Source organism: Ochlerotatus camptorhynchus, unplaced genomic scaffold (genome assembly GCF_037179485.1).
Source record: "Ochlerotatus camptorhynchus isolate MF236.1 unplaced genomic scaffold, CSIRO-AGI_Acam_v1.1 ptg000391l, whole genome shotgun sequence".
Lineage (NCBI taxonomy): Eukaryota > Metazoa > Arthropoda > Insecta > Diptera > Culicidae > Ochlerotatus > Ochlerotatus camptorhynchus.
Window position 1 is genome coordinate 2,113,880 of NW_027040878.1, and position 27,910 is coordinate 2,141,789.

A 27,910-nucleotide genomic window follows, 5' to 3' on the forward strand; every position below is an offset into this window, starting at 1 on the left:
TGTACTGGAGAACACTACCAGTACAATCACCACGTGGTGATTGAATAAACACCGTTTGGTGACAACGGATGGAATTCAACTTTGAAAGCTGTGTTAGGGAAATCGCTTTTCGCAGGCAATCGGTGATAAATTTAATTATCATAGCAACTGTTATACATTCGTGCAATTTTCAATAGTGACATTTTGAAAAATTATAGTCTTAATTTTAACAGATTTGTAGAAAAATTTCCTATCGATTGGCTTATTAAGGATTAACGCGACCGACTTTGGTTTTTGAAATTGCACCCCCAATGTTGCCTTAAAATACATGTTTACATGTATTGAAGCATATCTAGATAGAAATAATGACTTCTCTCGATGATTTTTAGGATTTCAAGGCACGCCCACGCAATCAACCGTCGGGTAGGGAAAGTCTTACCCTACCTAATGGTGATGTTGATTTGCGTGGGCGAGCCTTGACTTTCAAGACATCATCGAAACAAGTCATTGTTTAAAAAAAAAACTGTTACTCCCTCAGTGTTGACAAAATCAGAAATCAATTGATATTTTTCCGCTCTCATGCGCTCGCAATATCACGCGTGATATTGGAACAAAATATCATGCTTGATATTGATTTTACAAGCTCCTTTGATATTGCAAGACTATTCACAACGTGCAAAAGTCAAACTGAGAGTTGACTCGACTCAAAAATGATACCATTGCACATCGTTTTCTTAGAAAGAGAAAGCATAGTTTGCTATTTTTTTAATCTTCACCGATGGCAGACGCGAAGGGACTGCTGCAAGCCGTTATGGAAGTTTCGGTTGCATTCGGGAGTAAAGCAAAAATCATTAAACTCAATCTCACCACAGTTTGGTGAGATTTGCAGTTGGTGAGTTTTGTTAGCTTGATATTCCGAGCTGCGATATCACAGCTTGCAAAATCAACCGCAGTTGTTTGATTGTTGATTTTTGTCTACGAAAATCAAGCGTGATCTTGGGCGTTGGTGAGATTTGATTTTGTGATATTTTCCCAACACTGTACGCCCTAATCCAGCTCTATCTTGATATAGGAACTAACATCCGATTGATGACCTTGATAAATGTCCAAAAAATACTCTTTTACAAATTTATGGTGGTCCTGAAAAGGCAGCGACCATCAACGTGTTAAAGTATCAATACTTCAGTGTCGTTTGGCTTTTCACTCTTCTTTTAGAGAAGGGTATACATATCGCTTGAAAACCAATTTTTCATACGAGGTATTTTTCATATACCAATCAACTTAGCTCAACGAGATCGGAAGATGTCTGTACGTGTGCATGTGCATTAGGGTGCTTCATTCTGAAAAAAGTGATGAATTTCTGATGGGCCACCCTCCAGTTCGATTCATAGCCCCAAAATATGAACCTGTGCAAAAATTGGTAAAGATTGATGAAGGTTTAGAGGTCGCGCCAATGATTTGAAATTTGTATGGGAATTACTATGGAAGAATTTAAAAAATCGCTTATATCGCTATAACTTTGCTTCTACTTGTCCAAATGTCGAAAAAATTTAGTATGTTATTGCTATGGCAATAAACAAAAAGCCTACAGTTGCTACGCTCAGTTTTGCAGCGTATCAAGAATTATAAAAATGTGAAAAAATGGCAAAATAGGGTAAATTGACAGATGAATATGTACAAGGCAACAACGCCAATTTCATCGCAACAACAACAGGCTTGTTGATCATTGTCATGACAACCACATATTTTTTTTTTTCAACGTTTGGACAACTACAACCAAAGTTAGAGCAATGTAAACGAAAATCAATAATTTCCCATACTAATTCACCAAAATCTCCATACAAAATCCAAATCATTGGCGCGACCTCTAAACCTTCATCAATCTTTACCATTTTTTGCACAGGTTCATATTTTGGGGCTATGAATCGAACTGGAGGGTGGCCTATCAAAAATTCATCACTTTTTTCAAAATGAAACACCCTAATGTGCATCCATGAGGAAATAAAGCAAGGCGCGTTTCGCAGCAACCACTGCACCGAGTTGGGCGCAACAACCACCAAGGGGTCTTATCGATCGCTATTGAATATTTTTGAAAACGAACAGCCTGTTCCCGAGAAATGACCGGAACAAGGTCCGGTGAGTATGGGTCTGGCGACTAGAAGGAATCTGCATTGTGCCAAACATCAGAATTCAAAAACAAGATCGATGACAGCCACATCGTTTGTCCAGGACCACATTGGCCACATCCGGCTGTGTTCCGGGTGCCTCCGAGGAAGTGGCCAGTTTCTGGCTATGACCAAAACCCATCATACTACACATCAATTAACATAATAAATTAAAAATAAGGGTTTCATCCGATCATGTTCCGGATACCACCAGATCTTACCCATAGGTGGAAAAATTCAGGTTTTTTCTTTGAATTTGTAGGACTTGGGTTATAGAAGTTATGGCCCCAACCTTTGAACCCAATCCTGTGCACGCAAGTGTCGACCACAGCTGAAGAAATCTCACACTATGATGCTTCATTCCCAACTCGTTGGTATTCCTTGCACAAGCACCAGACATCCTCCCTACCTTGGGTCGTTCGTTGTTGATGGTTCGTTGATATATTCGTTATCGTTACCTTCTCGGTTGGATTCAGTAGTAACACCATAATAGAAGGTACATTCGCAGCACGGCGATGAGTAGCTCAATCACCGTAATGTACTCTTGCTGGTAGAGCCAAAGTTGAGCTCTATCATAAAGTTTATAAATTAGCTGCTGCAAGTGTGCTTCCACACGGTAGCTGGTGATGAATCTCAGCCACTCAGTCGTTCAATAGCGAGCGAGAGAAGAAGCATATGAATAACTAATCAATCCGTCAAGTAGTGCTGCTTCATCAGCTAAGTTAGCAGCAGCAGCAGCCAGCTGGTGTATCTTCCCTATCTGTGGCATGTGCTGCTGTCTTCGAATATATCTCACGTCCGGGAAAAAGTTTTCCCGGCAGTGACAGACTTTAATACATAGTTATTTCCAGCATTCTGCTGAATTGCTTCTGTCTCTGCTTGAAGGTACAACGAGAGCACGTTGCATTTTCAACCAGTTCATACAGAACGTCCGTCTCCCGTCGGCTTCCAATTATTGTTATCCTTCGCCAGCGTGGTCCTTGGCGTGCAGGAAGGAACCTCCGGGAGGTGAGTGGGGATCAGAATAGAAGCGCTAAAAATTTCATTTATATCACGTTCCTTTGTCCCCTTGCTCATTCGGTCGTTATTGTTGGCGGGCGGGTGGCGGAAAAAAAGGGAGCTGATGCACAGTGGTGGTGAAGGTGGACATAATTTTTCGGATTAGGATCTTTGAATAGTTTTCACAAAATCCTAATTAAATTCTATTGGGAAATCCAAATTGTCAGCTCAATCGGTAGAGAAATATATTTTTGGGAGAATTTCAAAGTACAAAACTACTCCTGGTTAGTCATTTAATTAAAGGTTTTATTTTTCTTCTAAGTGTTCATCATATCCATAAAATAAAATTAAAAAGGTTTGTAAGTTCTTTCAACTTATTTCCCTACACGAAAAAAAAAAATACATTCAATGTTAGTTGCATTTCCTACCATCCTTCGCAGCGAATACCATAGAGAATGACATTTGTTGGTCATGCAGACGGTGCAATGATTTATTTTATCTTTCTAATTTTGTGTTCTGTCTACGCTGTCAACTTTTTATTTATTGCATTGTAGAACGACCCACACGCTTGCCATAATTCTCTCCAATTCCCATTCAATAGAAAAAGCATGCGAAATAAAATTATTGTACTGTGAGCGCTTCTTATTCGGTTTCAGCCTATCTTGAAAGCAGTGGAGAAAGCACAGGTTTGATGATCGTAACGTTCGTGGTTCGAGTCCAGCCAGCTACCTTTCTTTTTTGTCATGTGGGTAATCAAGTGGGTACAGAATTTAAAAAAGTTGTGGTCGATGTCACCGATTTGAGCCAAACTTGGCCAAAACGCTTATTTTGGCATCCTGAACAAACGCCTTTTTTGATTTTACTCTAAAGTGCCTAGATCCTTCTGGGCTACAACCCTGGATTTTCAAGATTTAAAAAAAATTAAACTTTACTCCACAACCAAATAAGCTATTGGTGATCTTAGTACGTCAAATTAAAGGTTTTTTTTTTCAATATAGATTCACATTGGTCACAATATTAAGAAACAAAAAAACCCGCTCATGATGGCCATTTTTTAACAATTTTAATACCTGCCGGTTATCAGCCTGTAGATACTATAAAAAAAAAACAAAATATGGGTGCATCTATAAGAATCTACATTAAAAAACCTTCAAATTGACGTTCTAATATCACGAATAGCTTATTTGGTTGTGGAGTAATATCTTCTGAAAGATGATTTTTTTTTAAATTTCGAACATCCAGGGTTGTAGCCGAGGGGGATACAGGCACTTCAGAGCAAAATCAAAGAAGGCGTTTGTTCAGAATGCCAAAATAAGCGTTTTGACCAAGTTTGGCTCAAATTGGTGACCACAGGTGGTGTACCCACTTGAGCTGGAATAACGCATTAAGTTCTCTCACTTATACACTCCACTCAGTGCTGTAAATTCTCAAAATCAATTGAACATTTTTGATGAAAATGACAAAAACAGCTATCCGCTGTCAAAGGGGACCTCCTTCGAATGGGTGATATCAGTTGCTTAGTCATTTGACAAAGGCATGGATCATTCTCATTTGAGAAACGCTTGATATAATTCAATTGAGTGCAACCTACAGATAAACAGAGCTCTGGTCGACATTCCGGCGAAAAAGCTAAGCCGACCCGACACCAACCTGACGTCTACAAAACTCCAACCCGATGCTGACCTGACATTGACCCGACATAAACCCATAATTGACCCGCCAACAACACGACATTGGGTCGACATCGACCTTAAATTTTCCTTACATTGATCCGACATCGGGTCGCCTTGTCTGTTCGGAACCAGTTTGGTGGGTTTCTTCCATACTTCACTCTCGTATTTATAAGCATACTCAATTGACAGTGACGATGAGCTTCGAATGAGAAAGGGGCTCTTCAAATTATGGTCATGTGAGAATTCGTTTTCACAGAATTGATTGAATGGTTGTATTGGTTCATCTTCAATCGAATGATATGAAAATTAACAGCACTACACTCCACATTTATCGATCTCCAATGTTCTTGCATTGGACCGCAGCTTGGTATATCGCATCCTCCGTTCATGCGATCTCCACTAACATCCTGCGATAATGAATCTCACATAATTGTAAGCAAATCTTACATCCTCCGGTTTGGTGTACGATCGATAAAATCTAATTTTTATAACCATCAGTGTTTAGTCATAAATTACAAAAGTCTCTACTAATTTGGCATTGTGTAAAAGAAAATTTTATCAGCTTTTCAAAAATCACATCTCAATGTATCGGAAGCTTTTGGGAGGTAGTTTTTTACATCAATTCTGATAAACAGCTGAATAGCTGTAACTACACGCTATTTTGAGTCCACCCAGTGACTGAGTAGGTCCAACTCATTCTTGCTTCATAAATCAGGTAGTCAAAATCTGAGTAGATATGTTTTTTGGTGTGTAAAACCTTCCCAAGTTTAGAGTAAATGGTTCAAATAAAAATTTCCTTAAATTCTGAATGGAGCATCAAACAAACGGCAACTTTTGAGGAGCATAATAACGTCCCCCGCTTACAGGTTCTTGAAAATTACGGATTGTTACACAAGTTTTTCGGTAATAAAGTTGGTAAGTATTTTTAGTTTTGATACCCTCTAAATTTTTAATTTTTCAGGCAACGTTCTCCAAGTCATTCAATGAACCTTGATCCTGCTTGAAGATGGCCGATTGGATTTTCTTGGATTCTGCATGACAGGACGTTCATTGACTGGACAAAGCAGTTCTTGATGGACTTTAGGATAGGCAGCATTCTTCGATGCAATCGGTGTAAATATTTACATTATTTGACAATTCTCAGGTAAGCATGACAGCAGTAGGTCTCTTTTCTTCATTCAAATTGTTTTCAATAATCAAACGTCATGATTACCTGGGTTTTGTCAAATAAGGTAAATATTTACATTGCTTGTACCAAAGAATTGAAAAGACGAAATCAGCGTTGCAGTGCATGTTTCGGTAGCCGTAAACCGTAGTAATGGAACAAACTCTTTTGCTGATTGCAGCGTTCCTAGTGGACGTTTTCAGAAGCTTTTGACGTCTATTGATTGATAACAGTGTATTTTTTCAGTTCATAAAACGCTCTTGTTTTGGAGACAGTCACTAGGCAGCGTAGAAAAAAAAATCGTCACCTGGAAAATCCATCGTGGTCCGCGTCCAAGCTTGCTAAAGTGTTGAATTTTCCTAGAAACAGCGTATAGTGAACCCTACACGATTGCTTTTATTGACAATAATCGTACATTCAATATTGACGTCAATACATCGGTATTGACAATATTTCTGTGAATAATGGGAATAATTCCCCTTCACGTCAATATATTGATACGTGTGGAGTTCGCTTATGGCACGTGCTCAAAACCAAATCGATCACTTAAACAGAATACCGTAGCTAGAACCCGTGCTCGAAAGCTGCATGACAACCTGCTGACTAAGTCCGGTGGGTGCATTCTTATGGATGGAGAAACCTATAACCTGTAAAGGTCGACTTCAGCAGCTTCCACGACCCTGGTTCTGGTAGATTAAAATTTGTTTTAGCGGATAAATTCGCACGAAAATATATGATCTAGCAGGGAATTTGCAGCTGCGGTCAGAAGACAAAGGTTTTCGTCACTGAGAACATGATGAACTCGGAGGTTTACAAAACTGAATGTATCCAGAAGTGAATTCTGCCCTTCATCCAGTCACATGATGGTCTGGTGACATTTTGTCTGGATCTTGCGAGTTGTCACTACAGCCGGGAAGTACAACAATGGTATAATGACAACAGAGTTCAGTTTGTTCAGAAAGCCCTAAATCCGCCCAGTTCAGGCCCATTGAAAACTACTGGGCAATTATGAAGAGGAAACTGAAGGTAAAAGGTACAGTCATTAAAATTGTAGCTCAGATGAAAAATTGGTGGGATAAAATCGCCAAAACAGTGGACGAAACCGATGTGCGCCACTTAATGGGTCGTACCGTATGCGTGATAATGTTTGCACCATTGAGCAAGGTCAAAATTAAAAAAAAAATCTCAATAATTTCGTTTCAAAGTTTTTATTTATTTATTTAAAGGGGAGATGTTTCTCAGAGTCTTAAACTATGTTAATCATCGATCGAGTTTCTACTTGCAGCAATTTCGGCCTCCACACGCTTCCGGAATGCACGGCAGGTTCTAATAATGTAGTCTGGATCCATTTCTCTCCAGGTACGGGTCAATGTTTGTCTGAGGCTTGCTGTACTCGGGTGGCGTTTAGAACAGGCCTTGGCTCTCATGACGCGCCATATTGAGTAATCCAGTGGATTAAGATGGCTGGATGGCGGCCACATATCCTTCGCCCAGAACGGAAGATTTTCCTGCAACCACTACTGAGTGCGGTTCGAGGTGTGGCACGGAGCCCCATCTTGTTGAAATACAACATTTGGCTTCGGACCGTACTGTTCTTTGATCCACGGAAGAACTTGCTTACTTAAAATCCCGATGTGGACCTCCGTGTTGACCTTGTCGCCTTCTGGAATAAACACCGGGTCCATTTTTTGCCATCGGAAGCCACCAATCCAAACACCATAACGCTAGCAGGATGCTTGGTCAGATACACGTTTTTGTGCTCGTCGGCCACGTCTTTTACCGGAAGAGAACGAATATACCGGTCGGTTCTAGAATTTGATACGGGATCGACGGTAAACATGCTTTCGTCGTTGAACAGGATTACCGGATTTTTTCGCTTAATGAAGTTCAATATTTTCTTGCATCGTTTGACTTGTAGCTCCCGGATGCGACTTCGCCCCACAATCTTCCTTTACGATCTTCCGTGCCGTAAAGTCACTGATCCCGTGTTCCTTTGCCATTTTCCTTATTGAATACACTGGATTCACCCGAATCTTCCTTTTGATAGCAACGATAACCCTCGGAGCCCGAGGTGACCTCGGACGACCTGTGGCCACCTTCGCGGATAGTTGTCCTTTCTTTTCTCGGTCTAAAACCCTTTTGACGGTCCACCGGGACACTCCCACGGCGATTGAAATGTCTTTTTGTGACATTTGCGCGTGGGACAAATCACGAATACGCTGTCACTTCGTCATGGTGCAACTGTCAAACTAAGTAAATCATTTTCTTTTATACACAGCCTACTGCGGTATGAGCTATAGGTTACGTGCATGCAAAGTAAACCAAGGCATTGTATACACAGGTGAAACGGGAACCTTATTTGTACGATGGTGCAAACATTATCACATTATTAAATATAAGGAATAGTATGCACTTGAGGTGATATTTTTAGGATATTCATTAAGGATACCTGGCACCAGTTCCTATAGGGCACAAATCATAAATGTTGAGCTGTCGGACGGTACCAGCACATATGGTTTAAAATGTGTCCTAATTGGGGCCCTGCCGGAATCGGGTCTGTTTATCAGATGTGGCCAGATTCACCTTTTTGTTCGTTTTTTTTTTGAGCCACCGGACGGTACCAGTACATCAGGTTTTGAAAGTGTCTTCTTTGAGGCCCTGCCAGAACCGGTTCTGGCTATCCAGAGGTGGTTAGATCCACCTGCTGGTCCATGGCATGATGTCTTTTTATTTCTGGATGAAAAATCATAAATTTTGAGCCGTCGGACGTTACCAGTATATCAGATTTTAGAAGTATCCTTCCTGGAGCCCTGCTGGAACTGGATTCGGCTATCTAGAAGAGACCAGCTTCATCTGTTGGTCCATGGTATGATGTCTTTTTACTTCTTGATGCAAAATATTACATTTGGAGTCGTCGGACGGTACCAGTACGTGAGTGTTTGGAAGTGTTTGATTTTTGGGCCACGCTGGAACCGGTTCCGGGTATCCAAATGTGGCCAGATCCACCTTTTGGTCCATGGTATGATGTCTAGTTAGCTCTTGATGGAAAATCATAAATTTGAAGCCGTCGGACGGTACCAGTACATAAGGTTTTGGAAGAGTCCTTTTTGTGGCCCTGCCGGAGCCAGTTCCCAGTATATAAATGTGATGAGATCCATCTGCTGGTCCACAGGTTCTGGAAGTGTTTTTTGGGCCCTGCTGGAACCAGTTCTGGGTATCCAGACCGACCTGTTGGTGCATGGCATGATGTCTATGCACATGACGTTTAACATGTGTACTTTTTTAGGCCCTTCCGGAATCGGTTTCGGGTATACGAATGTGACCAGATTCACTATACGATCCATGGCATAATGCCTTTTTGCTTCTGGATGAAAAATCATAAATTTTGAGCCATCAGACGTTACCACCCAAGTAACAATTTTGGTTTTATGAGGGTTCTGTTGATCATGATTTAGGCTTGAAGAATGCTATACTCTATGAAGCTTGTAATGTTACTTGGGCAGTATATTAGGTTTTGGAATTATCCATTTGTGTCCTATTGGTACCGATACCAGGTATCCTAAACAACCCAATTTGGAAAAATCCCGGACAGGGTGCCATTATAGGAACCTTTATTTTTCTTTTGATGTGAATAGCTCAAGAATCGGTTCAAAAATTGATTTTTGAAAGCGGGTTGCAGTCTGAGTCTTTTTAGACCCTAATGCACAATGTGTCACTTTTGTTGTAGGGCCGCGCTTAGAGGCTTCTTTTTACAGCAAAATGTTCGTTTCAAAAAAGTTAAGCCCCTCAAGACCCTTATGCACTAAGAAGGTTAAATAATTGTAAGTATTGATCAAAATTTAATTTTTATAAAAATGACTAACGTTTACCAAGTTAGCACCCGTTAATATCTGACTCAACTCTACTCAATTTCCACCGTAGGCACGTTAACCCAGATTTGAGTAAATGTAGGTTTGCTCATTTTTGGGTATCTTCCCTTTTGGCTGAAATGAATGATTTTCAGCTCTTAAAAATGAGTAGCCCTAGTATTCTAGGTAGGTTTTAACACAAATTATGACAGTACACGGTAAAAAAAACAGTACCTAAAAAGTAAGCTTTTTTTCACTTATCTCGGCACTATAGTGCAGGAACCCAAAGGTAGGTAAAGCGGGTCAAAGCAGTTTTCATTTACTTGTGTGCAATTCGTATGGAATTTACCACTAGCTTTCTACCCAAAAGTAAGTTTGTTTATTTATTTAATTAATTAAATCTTCAACATAATGTTGTACAGATATTTTCTAGGCTAGGTGTCGAATTCTATGTATGTAAGTAGACTTACTAATGTTAAAATCATATACATCAAATGTTTCATTAAAAACACGACAGCACAAAGTCCACGGTTCGTTGAATCCATAGTTGGTCCGATGGGTAGGTTGCCACAGAAGCGTGTTACTAAGTAGAACTCTTTGAGGAGCATTGATGTAGATTTGGCTCACAAGAGAGTTGCAATCCACATCACCGTTAAGCAATCCAAACACAAAGAGTCGCTGAAGTAGTTTCCTCCTTGCTGCCAACGTGTCCAGGTCAATCAGCCTGCACCGTTCTTCGTAAGGCGGCAAATTTACCGAATCTTTCCAGGGCAGAACACGTAAAGCGTATCTTACGAAGTTTCGCTGAATGGCTTCGATTCCGTTAGCTTGAATAGCGTGAAAGGGTGCCCACACAACAACAGCATACTCTAGAAGACTGCGGATGAGAGCACAGTATAGTGATTTCAGCGCGTAGATGTTCTGGAATGCGTTTCTGTTTCGTTTCAAGAAACCTAATGTGGCGAATGCTTTAGCAGTTATCATGGAGATGTGCTCATTGAATCTGACTTTAGAGTCGATGATAACACCCAAATCCTTAACTGAAGAAACGAAGAGCAAACTACTGAGTCCTATCCTATAGTCATGTCGTAAGGGCTCGCGGGAACGGCTAAAAGATATTGCGCAGCCTTTTGTGACATTAACCTGCATACCGTTCAATGTACACCAGCGCAAAAGGGAATCAATATCCTTCTGGAGTGCGCAACAGTCAAGTCTTGACTTAATTGTACGAAAGATCTTTAAGTCATCGGCGAACATAAGTTTCGAAGAACACAGTCGACTACACAGATCGTTCACGAACAGGATGAAAATTAAAGGCCCCAAATGGCTACCTTGGGGAACACCAGAGGGTATCTCGAAACTAGGCGAATTAACACCGTTAATGCTCACATAGGCTGAGCGGTCAGTTAAGTAAGACTGTAGCCACTTCGTGGCCCAATTAGGTAATTCCATACACCTCATTTTGTCCACTGCAAGCACATGTGGAACCCTATCGAACGCCTTACTGAAGTCCACGTAGATCGCATCAACTTGTCGTCGTTTTTCAATGGAGTTGATCAGCGAGTTGACAAACACCATTAAGTTGGTTGTTGTAGAGCGTTTTCTCACGAAGCCGTGCTGATGTTCGGTAATTATTGGCCTAACCGCTTGATATACGACCTCATATACGATCTTCTCCAGAGCTTTTGGGAGGCAGCTTAGAATCGAAATTCCGCGATAATTTTCAACGTTGTGGATGTTTCCAGCTTTGTGAATAGGTGTGATGGACGCAACCTTCCACATTGTGGGGAAAACACCACTAACTAGCGAACGATTGAAGATAATCGACACAGGCGAAGCGAGAGATGCAGAAAATTTGTTGTACCCAACAGTAGGTAAATATGATTATAGTCAACGTTGGGTTCCCACACTTTACTGCCCCTGTTGGGTGTTTTTGCTCCTCCGTTTCTGACAACATTAGAAGAAGAAAAGGAGACAAACTAGTCAAAAGTAGGTAAAAGTGAACTTTCCTTTGGGTACTTTTTTCTTACCGTGTACAAATGGGAAGGATGCATTTTCCACTCGAAATAGATTTTGGCCTTTTTCTTGTGATAACCTGTTCTAGTACTACTGCTGAATTTAGACAATTTAGACAATTGGACCATAGGTTTATTTTTGGCCACACCTCATAAAACCAATTAAATAACAATATTCGTACATTTTGTGGTCGTACACCGATGAATACGATTTGTACAAAAAAAAAATAAGGTAACTGGAAATCTCAAAATTCTAAACAACGTGAAATATCATCAAAAGATGGCCAAATTAGGAACATGGCCAATACTGGTGCGTTTCATGGTATTTCAGAATTATGTCCAGGTTTTGCAAGGAGTTGTCCCACTGTGCGATGGTTTCATGTGCATAATAGCGTAGCGTCAGAGTCAGTCTTGCATCCATTTTCTTATGCAGTCGAGTTCTTTATTCTTAGAGCACCACCCACCCGCACATCCCGGATTCCTCGCCAAGATACTTAATTCGCGACGAAAAGTATCCACGAATCAGATGCAGATGACGAGCGTTTAGGGTTGCAGTAAAAAAACCCAGCTATGCATTCCATAACTTTGGGTTCGCTTTGTTCTGTACAACAGCCAAAGTTGGAAAGTTTGGTGTAATTAAGAAAAGTTCTGTTCTTAAAAAGGGTAACAATGGCGATGGCAGCCAGTGGTCGTTGTTCCAGTTCGGAATTATTTAATTCAGTTTCTGTGGCATGTAGTTGCGGAGATGAAAAAGGATTAAGCTTTTATGGTGATTGCAAGAGAAGCTTGAGTGAGGGGGTGATGCATCGTTGAACTTGAGGTTTCGAGATTGCTTTCAGATCATGACTTAAAATGCAATCAGTTGTATTATGCTAAATGCTTCTGAGAAAGAGAGCTGATGATAATCACACAAGAGAGTGTAAGATGAAATTGCAGAATTTTAAATGGATCTAATCACTTACCGTGTGTGTTATAACAATAGAAAAAGCCGAAATGATACCTTCATTAAAGCCGATGTATATCAGTTGTTTGTTTACAAAGGCACCCCGTTTGGCATACAAACGTTTGGTATATGCACGATTGTCCGAATGAACGTTTAGTCGGAAATCAAGCACGTTCAAGTTTGATGAATTTCGTTAGTAAAATCGTAAAAGAAAATTTGCCTAAACACAGTGCCTTCCCATTTTTGGTAACACTTGTGTTTAACGGTGTCTAAAGAATGTGAAAAACGTTCTCATTGACTCAACGGTTGGATCAAAAATTTGTGAGTGAGTCAATTTTGGCACATATGCTACCTGTTTGGATTGAATCGAACTGTTCCGTGGCCGCTATTAGACGCGTTTATTTTCGGTCGGTGGAGTTGTCGGTTCTGATTTCGGCGTTGGTCGCGAGTTGATTCGGCCGGTGAGAAGTTAGTGGTGCGTATTCCAGACTGTGTACTGAAGCCTTTGTGTCGCGAGTGATTGGTGTGAAAAGAGGTCGCAGTCTTCTTTTTTTTCTATGCTGAGATCCCTCGAGTCGGAGCAGCTAGAGTGTGTTTGGTGGTTGTTGGGGGTTTTTGCTGCTGTGTGAGGAAGGAAAAGCGAGAGTGCTGTTTATGCCACATATCTATGGGAGCTCTTCGAAATCATCGTGATGTAATGGATTCCGTGCCAACATATAAGGTGAGATGTTTTCTTTATTTTTCTTTTATCTTTCATTCCATTATTATATGAACCACTAAATGCTGGGTACACGGTAAGAAAAAAGTACCCAAAATTGAGTTCCTTTCACTCATCACGTGGCTTCCGTGGGGCTAGGTAAAATTAAGTTAAAGAAGAAAACTCAATTTTGAGTAATCCTGAAGTTGACAAAAAAATAATAAAATGGAGCAGACTGGAACCGAACCATGGACGTTGAGATTACGGGGCCCGTGTGTTGACCACTCGTCTATCAACGCTTGTGAAAATGAAATGGTTAAAGTCGCATAAGAGCAACCTCAATTAAAATAAACTTATATTTGAGTTTATTTGTTATTACTCAATAGTTGAGTAAATTTTAACCAACGCCGCTTTTCTGATTTACTCAACGGCGGACCTCAAATGATAGAACCCAACGTTGAGTTTTTTTTAACTTAATTTTGAGTATTTTTTTTCTTACCGTGTACGGGAGGGTCCACCAGGGCATCCGATTGAAGCGTGATGGATGGGGAACGTGGAAATGCCAACTATCTGTCTTTAACATTTCGTGAATAGAGGGTGGGCTCTTCTCCCCACTCATTGGGCCATCCTCCTGTTGGATGGCCTGTTTTTTGACCGGTTGTATGATCTTGTTGTTGGAACAATATTCTCATTTATCCCGTGGATACACGTGGGTGACGTTGCCACGGATTCATCCATACCGTTTATGGCCCTACATACAATTACAGGTTGAGTACAATTAGTGTACCTTATTACGTTGTTTTTTTTTTAGTTTTAATGATACAACTATATTGTAAAACTTTCCACTTTCACTATGTTATTTTACTGAGACTTTAAATAATACATACCAGATTCGTATTTCGTTTACTACTTGCAAACTTCTTCAGTGTCTAGTCATAGACTTAAAGAAAAAGCATTACTTCAATTCCTTATAAATTAGTGGTTTTTTAACTTGATCAAGTCGAACAGCGAGGGTAATCCACAGTCTATCTATTAAGTCTATATTGTGTTGCTATAGTGAGTGGTAGATGCTATCCATTTGGATTAATTTTATTTATTAAAACATAGTACAGTCACTTTCTCTTGTTGGGCTAAACCCCTAGCCCACTTAGTGAAAGGCTTTCGTTAGTTTGGCTGAGCTGTCATAGTTGAACATTGGTTAAGGGATACACCGATTGTTTATTATCATCAAAATCGTTTACTACCCAAATTGTTCATGCATGAGTCCCTCGAAAAGGAATAAACACTGTTAGAAAATACGTTTGACTTCGATTTAGGTGGGCTACAGCCCAACTAACGGGAACCCAACTAAAACTTAGCCCACTTAAAGATAGCCCAACGAGTGAAATTCGACTGTTCTTATCTTCATATCAATACATAAAAAAAATATGTTTAAAATAAGGATTGATTTGCTCTATCATAACTTTATTTGAAAGCGACTCAGCAATTAGTCCTGTAAATTTTTGCACAATTTTCAACGAATCACGTCGCTATCTGCAATCCAATTGATTTGAAGAAATAAAATAACTATAAATACGCGGTACATTTACTATACTCTTACTTGAGGTAAATATTGCTCAACTTACAGCAAATTTGAAGTATTATTAGTTTGATCGAAATTATTAGTGTTGACTGTTATTGTCTGGAGGGAAAAGTTCGCAGCCACCAGAGGGAATTTAAAGCTATGGGAAGGTAGCTGTTATCCACCACCACGAACAGCGAGCATGTGGCACGGATGACCATTATACCAAGTCAGCAGGTACGGTCATCCCTAGGGAAGAAACTTATGCATTTAACCGATAGAAGTTTTTAAATGTGTGTATAAATTTGGAAATTATTGAAATCATTGAAACAAGATTATTATATCCTGGTGGATTATTCAACTTATCGACTTTTTTCCGGTGTTTCCTGGTGAATAAAAAATCCCGTATTTTTCCTGGATTTACCTAATATGTTATTTCAAGCTGTCATATGTTTATTGTTTACAATCCAAATTTGAAAGTGTAACTACAACTATTGTTATACTTCAGTGAAGGAAAGAATAACTTTCTAACTCCAACAGGAAAGCTGGCAACCAAGCATGGGAAAATTCGTTCAGTCGCGCGAGCACCACAGAATCAAAATAGCCATCATCACCTACAAACAGATTGCCGAACGAGCGTAAATTATTCCAACCAAGTGACTCTGCAGGTCGACTCAGAACTGACAGCAATAGAATGAAAGAAGGATAAACTGAAAGGCAGCCGAAAAATTTTCTCTACCGAGGGAGAACCAGATTGAATGCGTAAGATCCGAATGCTAACGATTTAAATAGCCGAGTCAGATAGTTTTTGGCTCACTGATTTAAATCATTTGAATCGGCCACAGCAGTTTTACGGTATTTGCTTGACGCTTGTATTTATCTGTTACAGTATAACCTTTTTCTCCATATTAATAGCAATTTAAATGTGTCAATGTATTTTTAAAGCTAGAAAATAAAAAGTGATTCTTTCTGCAAAATTCTCATTCAGCTCACTCAGCAGAATGCAATCGTAAAAGGTTCAGCATAGAAAAAATAAAAAGAGAGGAATGATCCACACTACTACACCCAGAATCATTCATGTTACGCTCAGCTGTCTGTTTTGCTCAATTCTGCGTTCATCGAAGGAAATAGAAGCAATGCGAATACGAACGAAATCAGTGCGGCTCGCACAAGCTGCTGTTCGTTTCTGATGTTGTATGCGTGTGAGTGAGTAGTAAATGCAAAATGAATCGATTTTTCCCATGCTTGCTGGCAACCATGCGGATCTAAAAACATTCTCTTGATGCGTTTTATTTACCCCACATAAAGTTATTGCTGAGAAGAGTTTACTTCGCTTCGCGGTATTTGAAAATTATTTCTGTAGTTGAAATTGCTATGCGCAGGGAAACATTGCGGTGATACATGTTGTCTCAACCTGGTCTGTACAAGGTGTGAATGTATTGGTTTACTTAATTTAATCCTACATCATTACGTCTTTCGGCAACATATTGAGGGAAAAAAAATCAAAATCGACCGCGATACGAAAAGTGGTCAGGTTTTGACCATAAATAACTCTGTCAATAGCGAATGAACTTTAATTCGAAATAAGCCAATCAGTTGTATTTTTTTTATAAAAATCTGCTAAAATGAACACTTTATCAATTTTCAATAGGTCACTATTGAAAATTACACAAATGTCCAACTATTGCATTAGTGATCAAAATTTTTACCAATAGCCTGGAAAAAACGCTTTCCCTAACACAGATTTCAAAATCTAATTCCATCCGATCTCGCCGAACGGTGCTTGTTCAATCACCGTGTGTGGTTGTGTCCGGTCTGTCGTCATCAGCAGCAGCAGTGCTTTCGGCGCGTGACGTTGAACATTGTTCATTAGTACACAACGAAAGGATGCAGCAAGCAGCAGCTCACATGAGCGTCCATTCACCGAAGAAGGATGAAGAAGCCACACCGCTACTTATCGGATTCAGTAGCTCTTCGCGAGTCACTGTAGGCCATCTATACCATGCGTGTCACCCTCGTTCCAAAAAAGCATACAGCTCATCCGTGTTGAACATCCTAATAGCACAGCATTACTCAACCATCACGACAAAACGGTTCTTTTCTGGACCACCACGACGCCGAGGGTTCACTTCATTGATGGGTTCGAACATAATCAAGGACGAACAAGAACAATGTCGCGCCAACGAGAAGGAAATTCGGATTGTAAAGAAACTGAAAAGTAAAGCAGTATACTACGTTAAAGCAGACAAGGGCAACACGGGCGTTATCATGGACAAAGACGATTAAGACAATCAAATGACAACGAAGATTAACAACGGACCGTATAGACAGCTTCGAGTAGACCCCTTACAGAACACAGTGAAACGGGTGAAGAAAGCACTGAATGAGTGCAAATCAATATTAAGAGATGGAGCAGGCCGTTTACGGGAACCCAATCACATTCTACCCAGGATCAAAGGTCTCCCCAAAGTCCACAAACCGGGAAATGAAATGCGAGAGATCGTGTCTGCATTTGGTTCCCCCACCCACAAACTAGCGAAGTGGCTAGTCAAAGAGTTCCAGAGTATGTCGAATCAGTTCCAGAGTAAAGCAGTAACACCCAGGAGTTCGCCCAGCAACTACAATCTTCATCAACGAGGACGAGATTATGGTATCTTTCGACGTCACAGCTCTTTTTCCCAACGTACCGGTCAAGGAAGCGATCAACCATTTGGACGACTGGCTATTAACACAACGAGAGGATGCAGCATGGAGAAACAAGGTTCGGACGTACCTTAAGCTGACCCGCCTTTGTATGCAAAGGAACTACTTCTCTTTCCGAGGTACCTCCTACAAGCAGACGAAAGGAGCCCCAATGGGAAAGCCCCTATCCCCCTTCCTGTGTGAACTTTTCATGGCCAACTTGGAGACAATTCTTAAGGAGAAAGGACTATTACCAAACCGTTGGTGGAGGTTTGTTGACGATATCTTCAGCGTAGTTAAACGGGAAGCCCTTCCACAAATTTTAGATGAGATCAACAGAATTCACAAGGATATCAAATTCACTCACGAGGTTGAAGAAAACGTGAAACTCGCATTTCTCGATATTCTAGTCATCAAGAAATCGTCATCATCATCTTCGCTTGAATACGAAATTTACAGGAAACCAACAAGCACTAAAAGAGTTATCCCCTATACTTCCAACCATTCGTTCCAGCAGAAAATGGCCACATTGGCCATATTGTAGCTTAGGGTATTTCCGTTGATATCGTATACAGTTTTTATATAGTATGTGTTACATATTTTACAAACATATTAAAAAATAATTTTCGTGTTTTCGCCTGTTTGAAAAAGCACTCAAACCATCACTTATGAAATGTATTTCCTATATAGCCATCACAAATTCAATGTGGTATTCTTATTGCTTATGATATTTTCTGATTATATACTCATTCAAAGTTTCATATTTTATGAACTATTGTTTGAGTTTTACGCATTTTTTTTCTACATTCATCGAGCATTATCAAAGTAACCCAAAATCGGAGTTCGGTCACAAAACTAAAAAAAAATAGTGCAAATGCTTTAATTTTCGTTCAACATATTAGTAACGAATAAACTCTTGGATCCTCAGTACTTGTTTTAAAAATATAAAATTTGAAAAACAGTCATCGCTGTAAAAATATTTAGAATCTACTTTAAAAAACTATCAATGTTACCCCATTTTACGGTACTTGTTAAAAAATAGAATTTGCAAATTGTTCATTGTTGTAAAAAATATTTAGAATAATCTTAAAAAAAACTATCACCCCAATATTTGAAACCCTTCACAACTCTGAAATTTGTTAAACCTCTCAGAATTTCCATGACCTTATCCTTTTCCTGAACACCGATTGAGGTGCATGTACTCTTTTGGAGCTCGTCTCCGAAGTTCTTTGAACCTCTCAGTAGTTTTATTAACAGCTCTGCAGTTCGCAGATCATCTATTAAGCACTTTTGAAGTCCTTTAAGCTTCATATTTTCTTCTTTTCATTAGCTCACTGATCATCTCAGCATTTTTCTGAGAAGTTCAGAGAAGTTTAGAGTGCTTCGTAGAAGTTTAGTGATTTCTAGGGAAATTTTTCAATTTATAGATAAATTTCCGAAATTCAAAAGAAGATCAGTGGACTTCAGAGAAAGCTACATTTCAGAAATTCAGGAAATTTCTGTAAAATTCACCAGATTTCTCTGGAGCTCACTAAAATTCTTTGAAATGCATCCAAATATTTTGGAGGTGCTCCTTGAATCTTTCTGAAATTTTCCTAATTTCAAATACCAAACAAATAGGTACATTGCAGTTAGGAAAATCTCAGAGAGACTCAGGGAACATCTCAAAGATGTTTCGGTGTCTTTCAGTGGAGTTCAGTGAACTGCAGAGAAGTCTAGCGAATTTTAGAGAAAATTGCAGAATTTCTGAACGGAAAGATCATCAAATTCTGGAAAAGTTAAAAAAATGCTCAGGGAGGTGAACATTTGCAATCGTGGTCTGAAATAACCTTCGCACAACCATATCATGCCAGTTGTGACGGCTCGTCGAATCAATCTCACCTCACCACCAATACCCGCTTTTACAAGCTTCGGTTCATCAGCCAAATGCCATTTCATTAGCCTCGCATTCATAGACAAACCCATCGCTTTCTTCCAGGGGGCTCCAGAAGCTCTTTCATTCCTTTCATTCGAAACACGACCGGGGGAAGTTGTGATAAGAAATTAGCTTTACCTTTGATTCCGTTAGGCATTGCTGGTCAACCGCCGAGGGTCGTTTTGAGATAACCCCTTGGCTTTTTGGCGGGGGGTTTTTGTTGCCGAAACAAACCCTCAATCGTAGCCTTCTCAACATGGAGCGTTCGTGAATGCCCGATAAAGTTGTTCACAGCCAACTTGTTTTGGGTATACCTGCCACCACTTTCTTCTTCTACGTTTTTCCGTCACTAATTTCCAAAATGAAAGCAAATGATAGATGAAATGAACACATGTTTCACAGTTATATCGATTTCATTTCGACAAGATGAAATTAAATGAAGCTGTCAAACATGACTCCGGATGAGGACAGAGGAACAAGTAAACAATTAATTTTCATATTTTGGTTTCGAAAAATTGTGGCCAAAATCTGGAATGCAGCAATATATCGAGTCAAATGTCAAAAATCTTAAATGACTGTGTCTCGGATTCCATGCGATTAATGTAGAACAAAACTTGATTGTCATTTTCCAGTCCATTTACCAACTAACAAATTAGTATTTATGATCTACAAAACACAGCCATCATCTAATCACCGCAGACAGTGCAGCATCTTCGCCAGGTACTATGCAAGTCATGCTTTTTCAACCGTAATAACACGATGATCCTAGGATTCCTAAACCACATCTCGACACGATGACGATGACGACACTGCCAGTTCAACCACAGTGACGTGACGGAGTTGCAACAGAGCTGTCGTTTCCCACACACTTATTAGTTCAATTTGTCGTTCCATTAACCTGGCTACGGACCAGACACATTGCCCATCGCCATCCGCACCGGATGAAAGTCCTGGACGAATTACAAAATGAATCCCACCGAAACCGAAAACCCACCTACCATCGCCTTGAAAGCAAAGCTGTGCTCGGATGATGTTGGTTAGGAGAGGAGCATTTGTGGTTTTCCACCTCATGTTGTCGGATGGGCCCGGAGGTCGGAAATTGGAGAAAAACAGAAACCACAACAAGAGTCTTAACCCTGCCCAATCGGACATTCAGTGCCGACTTACCTTCGACCAGCATCCAGAAGAAGTTGGTAAGCGTGAAGTAGTGCAGCAGGGTAACGAAGATTACACAACTAGTCGTGCCACTGTTTGCACCGCCAGAGAGCTGTCCCCCGCAGGGTGGTGGATTCGATGGAATGGAAAAGAAGAAAAGAACAGATTAAACAATATTTGCAGTGGACAGGTTATATACGAGCTAGTGGCAGTCAGTGCTAGTAGTAGTAGTTATTCGATTCCGTTTGATGTGTGCATTCTATTGGAATGATTGGTTTCTGTTTCAATATAAAAAGAACCCGTCTAAGCGTATTGTTTGCTTCAACTGATTCTGCGGGATATAAATGAGTAGTAGGTATAGATGGAACTTAAAATGTCAACTTAGTGCTCTTTGAACAAAGGATAAGGAATCGAAGCTTTTGCAGATCTCCAATGCAATTTGTTTAGTGAGCTCACCATAAATTACAAAGGGTTCACGGCATAGCAACCCCTACCACATCGAGACTAATTATTGCTGGATTTTGCAACTCACCTGCAGCGTCAGAATGACCATCCACATCAGGGCGGACAGGATGTAGGTAATGAACAGATTTGCATGAATCGTATTACGCAAGCAACGTAAATCCCTATGGAAAAGGAGACAAGAGAAAATCCCAAGTAGATTAGCGTCGTTTTCCCCATTTTCCGCTGTTGTCGTCATTATGTGAAAAACTTACTTGAAGTAGATGAAAACTATCACAGCGAGACTTAACGCAACTAGGCTAACAATATATCCGGAGTAGTAGATGATCGACGTGACCTCGACTATGTCCGGCGGTGGTTCGGTCATGTGATGGCAGGCCGTGTAGTGACTGTAGTTGTCCCACTTGCCGTCGGCGTGGCAATAGCGGGTGACGTTCTCTGGAATGAGGGATAATGAAAATGAGAAAAAAGGCGTTTAATTATTGCACCCGCAGTGATGCAGGTACCTAGGTGTTACGTGTGAGGTGTGAGTGAGTGCATTATTTTTTGTTCAACTGCTTTCAACAGGACCCCATGGTGGTATTCGATTTATCAACAGGTCCAAATGAATTGTTTTAATAACCAACTGACTGGGTTTAAATTGAAATGCTGCACATGTGAGATTAATCGGAGTCGGGATATGCCATTCAATCTGTTGGAACAGGTTTAAACGATGCAAAAATGAATATTTATTACTCGACAATATCGAGTATAATAATAGATTTGGCTCATATCGATAGGCTTAATTGATGGCAACGGCAATCAATACAATGTTGCTTCTCCGCTGCAGAGCAATTAAATTATGTGTTGCTTTTTGGGAATTATGGAATAAATTTATGGTGATGAGTCTATTAAAATTTATGCAGGATTCATTGTGCAAAGAAAGGCTTGTGGTTGTGTTGCTTAATGCATTAATTAAGGCATTTACAAAGCAGTCGATGCGGCAAAACATACACAGACGGCGTTGTTATGAATTCTCCAACATTACAATTGGCGTCTTGCAGTGAAACTTTCCCGAGCTTTCGTCACCTACATTTCGAAGTGAGAACTACTAGAACAAGGATAGTTTCTAAATTTACCAAATAAAACAGCATGAGCATGAGCATGATTGACCGCCCAGGGTTGCTACTCTGTTATTGCCAGATCAGCTGTAATTACACAGAGAACCAATAGACGATGCTTGGGACTAGCAATCATCCTCAATGTGTAAAAACTGGTGATCTCAAACTAGGCAATACCAGCACCGGCCGCGCCCGAACGCAGGTCAAGAAAGGAATGGGTAGGAATGTGCCGAATAAAGCCGAGAAATCCTCTGCACTTTCACGAGGAGTCTCTGGGATGTTGGGTAAGAGGGTAGGGTTTGCAGCAGGGTTTGATTTGGTAAGCGATAAACTGAATTGATGTCCTAACGATAGGGAGGGGTTACTGTATAAATAAATAAAAAGGAATGATCTCACTCAAACAACCAAGTGGAGCTGCACCACTGGCAAGCACAGGGTGGGGCAAGGTGGGACAATTGCCTCACCTTTTATAAATACGATTTTAAATTCCAAATTTACAAAGTTATGATAAAAAATTCTAGATTTCTTGATAACTTGATTTGAAGGTAAAATTGAAACCCTTTTATTGCGTCAATTCCTTTGAGATGGTGCCTGAAAATTGCATCACAAAGGTGCATGAAGGGACAAACTTCAATGAAATTTTTTGGTCAAAAAATTGCACCACATTGGTGAATACAAAAAATTTATGGTGTAATTATTTTTTCAAGGTTGATCATTATTATTATTATTATTATTATTATTATTTAATTTTATTCATCGGACTATTGTCTACATGAAACAACCTTAAAGCTAAAACAATTCAAGTGTTGTTAGTGGTTCGTTGTAACCGAACGCCGTTCGATGGTACCGCGGTTGGAGAAGGGTGCCACTTCGTAATGTTCTCGGTGGTACTCGGATATCCAACAGCGAGAGAAGCCTCGAGCAGTCGACCTCACCATTCAATAGCTTGGCAACAAAAACTGCTTGCTGATTTTTCCGTCGGCATTCCAGAGTATTCAAGCTCAGCAGATTGCAGCGATCAGAATACGGCGGGAGATTTTGCGGATCACGCCATGGTAGATTACGTAATGCTATCCTGATAAACTTGCGCTGAACACTTTCGATCCTCAAGCTCCAGGTCAACTGATGAGGAAACCAGACCAAGGAGGCATTTTCCAGGATTGGTCGCACAAGTGAGCAATAGGGAGCTTTCAGGCAGTGTGGGTCAATGAAGTCCTTCGATATTTTCGACACAAAACCTAGCTGGCGATTCGCCTTTGTGATCAGAGCAGAGCGGTGGAGGTTGAACGTCAACTTATGGTCCAGTAGAACACCAAGATCGCTGAACTGGTCGGTTCTTTGAAGAACCACACCGTTGATGGCATAGTCAAAAACAATCGGCTGCCTGATGCAGTAATACGACATTACCATACATTTAGGAATGCTGAGGGTAAGCTTATTCCGACGACACCAATCAACGAACAGATCCAATACCGATTGAAGACGAATGCAATCCTCAGCAGTCCGCACCACGAAGTACAGCTTTAGGTCATCGGCATACGCAAGCTTACAGCCATCTAAAAGTAGAAGAAGTGCGTCGTTGATGTACAACACAAACAGCAACGGGCCAAGATTGCTACCCTGTGGTACACCTGACGAGTTCGTGAAATACGAGGAAGTACTGGAATCGAGTTTCACTCGCAGAGACCTGTCAGTCAAGTAGGAGCACAACCACGACGTCAAACGGTCCGACGCACCGAGTTTGGATAGCTTTGCCAACATAATGCCATGGTTGATCGTATCAAATGCTGCTTTTAGATCAGAATCAACCGTTTTTTGCATGTAAACCCATACTTTCTTCAGTTCCTCGACTGTATTCACTACCTTAGGAAGACCTACCTACCTTTAAGAAGGTGCTGCTTCATAATCGCCCAGTACTTCTCGATGGGGCGGAGCTCCGGAGTGTTGGGAGGGTTGAGCATTTTCGGCACGAAATTGACCTTATTGTCCGCATACCACTTCAGCACGTCCTTGGAGTAGTGGCATGAGGCCAAATCCGGCCAGAAGATTGTTGGGACGTTGTGGGCCTTCTGGAGAGGAAGCAGCCGCTTCTGGAGGCACTCTTTTATGTACACCTGTCCGTTCATCGTGTCCTGGGTCACGAAAGGTGCACTCCGCTTCCCGCACGTGCAGATGGCTTGCCAAACCAGGAATTTCTTCGCAAATTTGGACATCTTCTGAGTGCGGACATGCTCCGGAACGCTGAACTTATCCTTGGCCGTGAAAAACAGGTTGCCGGGGATCTGTTTGAAGTCGGCCTTCACATATGTTTCGTCGTCCATGATGCAGCATTCAACTTTCGTCAGCATGTTGAGGTACAACTTTCTGGCACGGGTTTTGGCGGACTTGTTCTGCTTCTCGTCGCGATTAGGGGCCTTTTGTACCTTGAACGTTCGAAGCCCAGCCTTAGTTTTGGCCTTCTGGACAAAACTTCGGCTTAGGTGCAGCTTCTTAGCCACATCCCTAACGGAGGCGTTCGGATTTCGGTTGAAGGCCCCAACTACGCGGTTGTGATTTTTGGTGTTGTACGGAATACTTTTTCCTTCACTTCTGGGCTTCCGATCGGTGGTCAACCGTTCCTCGAACCGCTTAATCACTCGCGACACCGTGGAATTCACGATTCCCAACGTTTTAGCGATGGAACGATGCGAGAGATCCTTGTTCTCGAGATGAATGCGCAAGATTTTATCACGCACGAGCTGTTCTTTCGACTCCATTTCCGCGAGTTTTGATCACAGGACTTTAAAACTTGCAGGATGTAAATAATGCACTATGAACTAAATCCACCCAAATTTTCATTAAATTCTACCCAACGGTTAAAAAGTTAGAGCAATTTCATAGTGTGGCAATTTCATCGTGGACACCCTTTACCGGAACCATAAATGACTCTTTCCAGATTGCAGGAAATTTCGACTCTACAAAAGATTTGTTGAAGATTCTGCAAAGCGGTTCAACAAGCGCTCCAATGGTACGACAATACATACACTGCAGAAGGAATGCCATCTGGTCCAGGCGAGAAGGTACATTTCATTTTCTTGGCGGCATTAGTTACCATAACGGGCGTTATTTCAAAAGTGTTTATGTCAACAAGGTTTGAAGGCACATCCGAAACAGCCGAGACAAGTTCAGTCGAGGTGATGGATTCAGCGGCAAAAACCGACGAAAAATGAGCAGCAAAAAGCTCACATTTCTCCCCGCCTATCGACGATTCAACGTCATTGAAAAGAACGCTTGCAGGCATTGTTGAATTTTTCCTCTTCGAGTTAACATAGCTCCAAAAGCTCTTGGGGTTTCGCCTTAAATTAGTTTGCACTCGTAAAACGTACGATTTGTAGAGCGAAGAGTTTAGATTACGGTACTCGTTACACGCCAAGTGAAAACTACGCTTATTTGCCAGGGAACGGTATCGCCGAAGTCTACGTTGCGAAGCATTTCTTTTTCGTTTAGTTTTCGTAGCAAAGCGGTGCTCCACGCAGGAGAAACAGCAGGCAGACGAATCGGTACGTTTGTATCCATCCAATTATTTAGCACAGCACACAACGTTTCAGCCATTTCATCAGCATTCAGTCCATCGAAAAGAAGATCCCAGTCAGTGACGGAAAGGAAGTCCATTAGAACATCGAAATCAATCTTGCTGTATTCTAACGCAAGCTCATCACTCGCATTCAGCAGCAGTGCTCCGTCATCAACTAGAGATGGTAAGCAGATGACTGGTGGCGGATGATGAAGATCAACTGGCAAGAGTGGTGAAACAGATCTCGAGATTTCCACAGGAAAGTCCGTATGGCAAAAGAACAAATCCAGGATGCGTCCTAAGTGGTTGCGCTCGAGATTTCTCTGATGCAGGTTGTGGAAATCCATGCCATCAATCAAGAATGAGCTAGCAACTGGTAAAGGAACAGAGTTCACAGGTCGAATCTCGCCATCAGCCCAACTCCAGGATATCCCAGGTTGATTGTAGTCACCGCATACCAGCAAGCAATCGCTGTCAGAGCCGCTGTTACAAAGCTCTTGGATCGATTCAATATGCCCATTCAAAACGCTGAGATCCTTGCTCTTGTCTGGAGGAACGTAAATTGCACACAGCAATAGTCGCTTGGATCCAATCCTCGTCGATACACACACTTGTTCTATCGTTTCTCCGCTCGTTGCAATGACACTGCTACTGATGAAACGGTGATGTACGGCAATTAGAACCCCTCCGAAACGAGATTTGCTGCTGTTTATATGGCTTCGGTCACATCGGTATACATTGTAGTTGCTTCCGAAAAGCTGCGTCGAATTGATAGCCTCGTTAAGCCCCGTCTCGATTAAAATGATGACGTCAAAATTGCACTCCAGGACGTTGCAGTAAAAGTCGTCGATCTTGGTACGCAGTCCACGTACGTTTTGGTAATAAACCCATAAACGACTAGCGTCACGGGTCGTGTGCTGCAACATGGAAATATTTGGCGCGGGAATATTTGGTGAATGGTACAGATACTCACCTCTGGTGGAAACCCTAGGGTTTTCACCGTCCACAGAATGTCACAAAGAATGATTATTGATAATGGTGCTAACCCTAGGGTTTCCACCGTCCACATGATAGAGCCTTATTCCCCGTACAGACTATGGCTTATATCATGTAATATAGGCTGTCTTGCAATGAGCACTCATACATCTAGTTTTCACTGGAAATCCTATGTATGAGTGCTCATTGCAAGACAGCCTATATTACATGATATAAGCCATAGTCTGTCCAGGGTATTAAGTATTTGTCAGTGGATTGCCGTTGGATCCAGACTGGTTTTTGAGTAGTCGGTGAATTCACGGAATAATATCCCATCAGGCCACGTAGAAGCGTCGAGAGCTAGTTCTGTCAGCGATGGATCCAAGCCAACTTTGAAGGAAATGAAAGTCAGCTTCGTCATATCCACTTCCTTGGGAACGAGACGCACGACGTCAGCAGGTGTTGTTAGATCCAAGCAGCGAGAAGTAATTTTTTGAATGTCCTCAGCAGTTATTAACGGGTGTAATCCGGACAGGTAGAGCCAGAACTTTGGAGGGGAGATCGGTGGTGTTAGACACGGTACAGACAAGTCACTGAGATCAATTGCATTGGTCCCACGCACAGAAGAAGTGCCAATCGGTCCACCTTCATTACCACGACGACGTTTAACACCAAGTCTGGGCCAGGCATTTCCCTTCCTTGATCGATTCGATGGTCGCTCAGCAGGAATATCCATGGAAATGCACTTGTCAACTTTATCACTCAGTGATTCCACCAAGTTGAACAGTTGTTGAACCTGAGCCGGTAAGCCATCAGGTGACGGAGTCGTGTCGTGTGTGAGCTCATCAGTAAAATACTGTTTCACACTTCTGCCATTCATTTTATCCCGGCAATTTGAACAAACGAATACAGCCTTGCCTTGCGAGAATAGGTCTTTGCTCGCACGACTGAGGTTGAAACCACAACATTGCATGCTGATGTGGAAGTAAACCTCACAAAAACCGCAGCGCAACGGCTCGATTT

The 27,910-nt window shown here is 41.2% G+C and overlaps 1 protein-coding gene across 2 annotated transcripts in view; it reads right to left on the minus strand.

Moving 5' to 3' along the window:
- Dh44-R1 (Diuretic hormone 44 receptor 1) overlaps nucleotides 1-27,910 on the minus strand; it is a 145,024-nt gene that overhangs the window by 113,625 nt on the left and 3,489 nt on the right. For both annotated transcript variants that reach the window (XR_010518425.1, XM_065233161.1), the window contains exons 2-4: nucleotides 21,514-21,697; nucleotides 21,330-21,423; nucleotides 20,810-20,909 (exon numbers count right to left, since the gene is read on the minus strand). Coding sequence is in view for 1 of the 2 variants with exons in the window: in XM_065233161.1 (XP_065089233.1) it covers nucleotides 20,810-20,909; nucleotides 21,330-21,423; nucleotides 21,514-21,626 (307 nt within the window). In the remaining variant the exon portion in view is untranslated. The remainder of the gene's footprint in view (nucleotides 1-20,809; nucleotides 20,910-21,329; nucleotides 21,424-21,513; nucleotides 21,698-27,910) is intronic.